At 38.3% G+C, this 7,826-nt stretch overlaps 1 protein-coding gene across 1 annotated transcript; it reads left to right on the forward strand.

The window, feature by feature from the left end:
- The first annotated feature begins 235 nt into the window (after positions 1-235).
- On the forward strand, positions 236-7,625 carry Arl1 (ADP ribosylation factor-like 1). Its single transcript, XM_074111145.1, has 5 exons — positions 236-444; positions 524-740; positions 1,938-2,049; positions 3,377-3,601; positions 5,282-7,625. The coding sequence occupies exons 1-4, from the start codon at positions 441-443 to the stop codon at positions 3,584-3,586; spliced, it is 543 nt and encodes a 180-aa protein (XP_073967246.1). The 5' UTR covers positions 236-440; the 3' UTR covers positions 3,587-3,601; positions 5,282-7,625.
- Positions 7,626-7,826: the final 201 nt, after the last annotated feature.

The raw sequence follows: 7,826 nt of genomic DNA on the forward strand, positions 1-7,826 counted from the left end.
CATAAAACATTGTTTTCCCCAGCAGGTAATCAAATTTAGAAAAATATATTTAAAAGATGCGTTTTACGTATATTATTTATGATCTATGTAATTATAATAGTAGTATTATTAATTATTTTGTAGTATACGCTTGGATTTTTATATTTTAAACAAAATGCGTGTAATGAAAAGTTGAGTCAAAACCAAATAAAACCATAAACAATCCATTTTTGACGTCTGCAATTTTAGGCTTGCAACAAATCTGTGTGCTTGTTACACGTCAAACGACGATTTCCAATAAAATGGTCCATAATTCGTCTCAAAACCTGGTTAAATAATATAAATAAGAACTGTAAATAGTATTAAAAATAAACTAGGAAATATTTGCATGCGTGGCCGGTGGGATTGAGTCTTTGTCACGTTCACTAAATGAATTAGGCTAACGTACCTTATCAGTGAAAATGGGTAAGTAAAAGTGGTCATAAAACTGAATGTAATTCGTAAACAGCCGGTAATATCTAACATGAATCTTGTTAAATTCCAGGTGGTTTGTTTAGTTACTTTAGAGGGTTGCTAGGGGCTCGGGAAATGCGGATATTGATCCTTGGTTTGGACGGCGCCGGGAAAACCACAATTTTGTACAAACTGCAAGTAGGCGAGGTGGTGACGACAATTCCCACCATTGGGTTCAATGTTGAACAAGTCACGTACAAAAACCTCAAGTTCCAAGTGTGGGATCTCGGAGGACAGACCAGTATTAGGTGAGTTAAATTCAGTTTAGTCATGCTTCCATCAAACAGGTTATGTTCTGACAATAGTTTTATTAAAAAAAATACAAACAGTCCTCTTAGTTTCATAGTCATTTAAATGTAAACGGAAGCACTCTGTGGCCTTTTACGTCAAAACAATAGGTTTGCAACATGAATAGAATCTGCCTGCAAACATTGCTAAATGAGTGTGAACTTTTGCATAATCAATGATAATTCAAGACTAACTTAAATGTCCAATATTTGTATTTGTGGTATCAACTTCTGGAATCACAGTTTCCAACCCTAATCAAGAACCCTAGAACCAAGTATAAATGCCTTTATGTGATTATGAAAGGCTATTTAAATTTGATGTAAATCTCAATTCTTACTCTGCCTCATTAGGTTGCTACTCTTAGATTGAAAAACACTGATCTATAATGCCATAACATTGTGGCACAATTTTTCTAAAAATAATTCAAATTCAAATCATTTATTCAGTAAATAGGCCGCAATGGGCACTTTTACACATCTTTTTTTAAACTACCAGCGCTTTTGGAAAGACCATCATTGCCAAGAAGAATGCGCCGCAAGAAACTTGGAGGAAAGTAATTTTTTCAAAATAAAATAATTACAAATAAAATACTTAAAAACTACAGTATACAATTAAATAAAAAAAATTACAAAAAAATATAATAATAATACAGGGGTGTATGGGGTCCCTTAGTTACAAAACTAAACACTAACTATTATCTACGTTCAGTGGAAGTGTAGACCGACTGTCATAAATAAAAAAAAAATAATAATAATAATTTAATTCTGAAATTTATATATCAGACCCAGAGGCGTCTTTACCTATAGTGCAGGGTGTGCGTTGCACACGGGCGCAGCGGTGTTAGGGGCGCCAGCCACGGCACTTTGTACCTATTCCATTTTGCGCTTCCTAGATGGCGCTAAAGTTATAATTGCACACGGGCGCTACATGGGCTAAAGACGCCTCTGATCAGACCTGTGCTGTGATCATAGATTGTATATATCTTTCTGTATCCCTTTCGAACCCAGCTGATCTGATTGTACAGGTTAATTACATTTGAATTTCAATTTGACATGAATTATACATAAGGTCCATCGTCGTAACTCTTACATTTGAATTTTAGATTTGACATTGTATTAATCGTCATTCATAATTTTTTATTATTTCTTGTGTTACAGGCCTTACTGGCGATGTTACTATGGCAACACAGATGCTATAATATATGTTGTAGACTCGGCCGATAGAGATCGAATAGGAATATCTAAAGATGAACTGGTGCATATGTTAAGGGTAAATATAGTTTTTTACTAGATCTGACCAACAACTGGCTTTTATCTACATCACTGATTCATTTTATCAATCCTTACTAATGTTATCAATGTGAAAGTGACATATGACTTGTTCCCTTTCCAACCAGACTATGTATATCCATCCTTGTCATGCCTGCCTATCAAATACCGCGAATGTGTCAAAAAAGTCGTTGAGAATAACACTGTATTGTGTCTCTAATTTTTTAATTCCTAATCAGTAAAGGATGCAATATGGTGACGAAAGCATAAAATGGATACAACTTTTATTAAAAATTTATAGAATTTGAGTGATGGTGATAATGTTTCTAACAATGGTGAAGTATCATTTTACGAATACGTACCTCTTACATCTGTAGATATAAAGAAGTCATTTCCCCTACATAAGTGGATAGTGAACTATAAAAGGAATGCACTGAAAATATGTAATATATAAGAAAAATACGATTATTTACTACAACAATAAAATTATCTATTTTTTAATTATGTTCTCTTTTTCTAACCAATTGTAGTCATATCCATATTACGTATATCGTTCGACTCGAAATGATTTTGACATAAATTGCATCCGTCATCCGCCCACTGCTAATCAGAACCCACGTCATCAAAAGAAAGCTTTCTCGCTTCCTCATGTGTTCTTATTTACCTACTGTTCGAAATATGTCTTTCTCTATCCCTTTGACCACCATGGTCGGCAAAACGCGACAGCTGAAAATCGTGCCATAAGCGCCATGTCGGCATTACGTGGCGCCTATGGAGCGATTTTCCAAAATTTTTTTTTGTCGTCTGTGGCCGACCGTGGCGTTCAAAAGGTTATCCATCTCGATTGTTTGCCTATTTCCTTCTTCCAGACTAACCCTACGTTTTTCTCTATCATCAAACCATCGGGCAGGTTAGCGGTCACGAAAAATTCCACTTTCAGGCAGGTAGAGCAGTCACAAAAAATTCCACTTTCATCATCATCATCATCAGCCAGAAGACGTCCACTGCTGAACAAAGGCCTCCCCCTTAGAACGCCACAATGAACGACAACTCGCTACTTGCATCCACCGGTTACCGTCTTCCGATTCGCGGTCGTCACTCGAGTACTTTCTCTCCCAACGGTTATCTGTTCTTCGAGCGATGTGGCCCGCCCATTGCCACTTCATCTTGCATATTTTTACAGCTATGTCGATGACTTTAGTTCTTCGACGAATTTCCGTATTCCGGATTCTATCGCGCAAAGAAACTCCAAGCATAGCTCTCTCCATAGCTCGTTGCGTGAATACCACTTTATTTTATTAAAATTCAAATTAATCTCCCGTTTGCAGGAAGAGGAACTAGCAAACGCGATCCTGGTGGTCCTAGCCAACAAGCAGGACATGGCCGGCTGCCTGACCGTGGCCGAGGTGCACCAGGCGCTGGGGCTGGACGCGCTGCGCGACCGCACCTTCCAGATCTTCAAGACGTCGGCCGTGCGCGGGGAGGGGCTCGACCAGGCCATGGACTGGCTTTCCAGCGCGCTGCAGGCCAGGAAATAACGAATATCACGGGTGGTGAGTCAGCGTCATCATCCTAGCTACGTCCCACTGCTGGGCACAGGCCTCCCACGCGGGCCCAGTGCGGATTGGGAGCTTCACGCACACCGTTCAATTAGAAACTCAGAGGTGCGAGCTTGGGTTCGAACCCACGATGCTCTGCTTGATGCCGCATGCTGCATGCGGCGACCGCAAAAGTGTAAAAACACGGTATTTTAAGACGACATTCGTTGGCCTAAGTTGTTTGATACAAGATCGGCGACCGCGTTAGGTGAACGTCTCAGTGTAATCGCCGCTTTAAACTGAAGACTATTAATTGAAAATACAAACTGGAATATAGATGCACAGAAAAACCAGAAAAAAAAGACCAGCACTGGGAATCGAACCCAGGTCATCGGTATTCCGTACAGCGTGCTATAACGCTACACCACTGCTGGTCAACGGTACAGACACGAATTTCCCCTATGCATCACATATCTCAGCTTGTTTGTTTCTTATTTAGCCACATCTATACCGTAGCCCTAATCGAGAAACTTTCGGCATTCCATTGGATTCATTGGATTTGGATTCTATATTTCAGTTTGTATTTTCAATTTAGGTTTTACGGGTGACCGTAAAAGTAAAAATTTGGAATTAAAATAAAAAATACAAAAAGATTCCATGCAGAATGCAATGGTTACATTTTTCAAGCATCTAAAAAGCCAGAACGAATTCCAATCTTGAATTAATGTTTGGTTATTTATAATGTAGAATTTTATTACCTATGTGAGTTGCATGATACTATAGTTGCTGCTTGTAACTTTGTCGGTGTATAACTTTCGCAATAAAAATTTCCAATCCCAGTTAATGTACAGTCAAGGAAATTAAATCACTACCCAGGGTGGTGGAACCTTTGTGCTGCTAATTTCATATTGACATTCCATACATCTGCTAACGAATTTATGACGAAAATTATTATGAAAAGGTTCCTCCTTAATTTCCTTGAGACCTAAGGCACCTGTCCCACCGCCGACGATGAGCGAGAAGCGAGCAGAGCGAGTAACTAGAAACGAGTGGGCGAGCGGTGAAAAGCGAGTGTTCGAGCACGACGAGCGATTACTCGCTCCACTCGCTCGAGCCGGGTATTGCTGAGCTAGTTTTATAGCTCTTGTCGCTGCGACAAAAGATGTAAGAGCGAGTTCTCGCCGGCAGTGTGAACCGCCAGCGATCAACTATTAATATATATGTCTCTTTTACTCACATAGGAACTTATATCTTTTGTTCGTTTCTTGAGCGAGAAAATAGTCGATAGCCAATCGTTTCCTCGCCGGCGGTGAGACAACTGCCTAAAATGAAAAGTGGATTTATAATTTTACATAAACAATTTCATTGTAGTTCAGGTAACCAAGGCTTGTTTCGAATTCCCATTTCTACAAATTTTCAACTGAGCAGAATCTCAACTGAACCGATTTCCAACTGATTTCGCCTTACAAAAGGTCTTCGTTGGTTACGACGACGAGTGATGCGAGGTTAGGTAGGAAGAACTGTGACTGTGACCCTACAGCGCACGAGTTTTTTTTTTAATAATTGAAAATCTGTGTGATTGATAATCTGTATAACTGGGAATACATAACCGATTTTTTGTCTATTTTGTTACATCGCGCTTTGAAAGGCGTATTAAAACTATGTATTTTAATCATATTTTTTGTTTTATTCCAGGAGCTACAAAATACTGGAAGTTGGAAGGAGATAGCAGCAAGCGGACCCGGCCGCGTGAGCGAGATAGATATACAATAGTCAACTGTAACGCCAATAGCATTAAGTACTTAGCGTCGTCGCCGTAACCGCCGCAGAAAGAAAAGGTTATGTGTTTTACTCTATGAGAAACTTGCCTTTGACAAAATAGTTATGTTGAAAATAGCCTGAATGGCTTCGAAAAAAGTATGGTACGGCCGTGCCTTTGTTTTTGTTTTGCTCGACTTGGCGGGGGCACTGCTGTGCCCCCAGATAGATTTTGAGAAATAATATGAAAAAAAAATTGGACGTTTGCGTTAATAATTCGAATGCCACTGGAGTGGAGACACGCGCACAGCTAGCAGCAGTAGTAAATATACATTAAATATTATTTTATCACTTTAAACGCGCTTAATATTATTTATTTATTAATGTTATTTCCTGATTCTAGACAGAATCAAATGAACTAGATTATGAGAATGTTTATTGAATTGTATTTTTTATAATTAACGACTACTCGTCGCTTCTGGCGTTCAGAACGCCAACGCCGCCTAATAGTTGAACGCCAACAACATATAACACGATATACTTGTAGTGTAGCTACCTATGAGCTCGTTTCATCAGCTCGGTCTATATTAATTCCACTGTAGGACACAGGTCTCCAGGCTTGAGTCTTTTCTCACGCGGGTCTCAGGTTTAGGGATGGAGGGTAATCTTAAGACTTGCCCCCCCCTGGATCGGTGTCTGCTACGAGTATACCTACTCTTATGGTTAAGCTTGCCGTTAGCAGAATAATTGCGTTATTCTAAATCAAATACTCTGAATATCCCTTGCTATTTTTGATGTGCAAAAGAGACAACAATAAAAGAGTACAAAAAACATGATTACGCTTCTTCAGCTTATAGATAACCTATATAAAAAAAAACTCGGGTTTAAGTGCTTTTTTAAACATTCCATTTCGTATTCTTGGACCTTGGACGTGGCGAAGAGAAGTCTAATCATTCAGTTTCATATCTGTTTGCTAGATTTTAGTGATTCCGATAAAAATACTAACATTTAGGATTGGTTATTTGGAGTCTTTTTGTATTTTTTATTTCAACTCCAAATTTGTTACTTTAACGGTCATCCCGTAAAACCATATCGAAAATACAAACTGAGACATCGATGCACGCACAGAAAAACCAGAAGAAGAGACCAAGTGGTGGTGTAGGGGTATGGCACGCGGCACGGAATGCTGAGGGCCCGGGTATGATTCCCAGCGCTGCTGGTGTCTTTTTCCGGTTTTTCTGTGCATCCATGTCTCAGTTTGTATTTTCGATACTAACATTTAGCTTTTTAATAAGTATAGTACCTGGACGACCGAGCTTTGCTCGGGCTAAAACTCTATAATAAGCGTTTTCCCAGAGATAAGACCAAGCTAGATCGATTTGTCATCCCCGAAAACAAACGACACATACCAAATTTCATCGAAATCGTTGGAGCCGTTTCCGAGATTCTGTTTGCTCGGATAAAATGAGATGAAATGAATGAGAAATGCTCGTTTAAAGGTTTAAAATAGAAAAGGGATGAAAAGGCAAGTTAGAAGAGGATATAAAAACGGTACGTATTAAATAAGAACTGTATCATCGTAACTGTCACAATTTTACGTAAAATGCTGGAACATGGCAACAATTGCGCATGTAAAGTTTTAGGTTAGATGCTTTTTCATCAATTTTCTACTTCATTATCATTGAAGTATTCAGTAGGTACAACTAAGGGGTTTATTCTAAAAAATAAATAAAGATGACAAAAAGAAAATGAAGATGTCTAAGTAAAGTTTTTTAAAAACGAAAAATATTTTTGGATGACTGGACGGGATTCCGCATCTGCTGTGGTTTTACGCGCCAGAGGTGTCCTACCAACTGAACCATCCGGTAATCGGATAAGGCACCGAAAACCTTAATCACTTACATACTTCAACAGTGGCGTGTAGGTTAGGTACCTAGTAATTTTTTTTTTCGTTTTAACAAATTTTAGATTTCTTAATAAAAACAAGTTATATGTATTAGAGAAGGTATCATAGCAATCTGCAAGATATGATACCAGGAGCTTATCAGATAACAGTGTAACGGGCCCTAAACGACGTGTCCTATGATTTTTGCAGTAGTTACGGCGGCGACCCGTCATATTGTAATAAAACCAATTCTTAGCAACCGCGCGGGGTAGTTATTAATTGTAACTAATAATTATAATTAATTATATATTTTGTATCAGTGAAGTCACCGGCTAATTTATATTATATCGTGGTAAGAGAGAGGATTGTTCCAAATACATTATCATGTATTAATTTTTTATGTGTTTTATTTTGTTTGGCGTAGTTACCTTTTTACTGGATTACCGGATGTTCCTCAAATCAATGGGAAAACTAAAAAAGAGATGATATATATATAAAAAGCAACCTAGACCTTAAAAAAACGCAATTTTCGCGATATTGGCACTTTTATACACTATGCAAGGAAGTAGCAATCCTACTAATATTATAAATGTGAAA

Source organism: Choristoneura fumiferana, chromosome 2 (genome assembly GCF_025370935.1).
Source record: "Choristoneura fumiferana chromosome 2, NRCan_CFum_1, whole genome shotgun sequence".
NCBI lineage: Eukaryota > Metazoa > Arthropoda > Insecta > Lepidoptera > Tortricidae > Choristoneura > Choristoneura fumiferana.

Coding starts and splice junctions, on each gene's coding strand:
- Arl1 (XM_074111145.1), top strand. Junction 741..1,937: donor GGAGGACAGACCAGTATTAG/GTGAGTTAAATT, acceptor CTTGTGTTACAG/GCCTTACTGGCGATGTTACT. Junction 2,050..3,376: donor AACTGGTGCATATGTTAAGG/GTAAATATAGTT, acceptor TCCCGTTTGCAG/GAAGAGGAACTAGCAAACGC.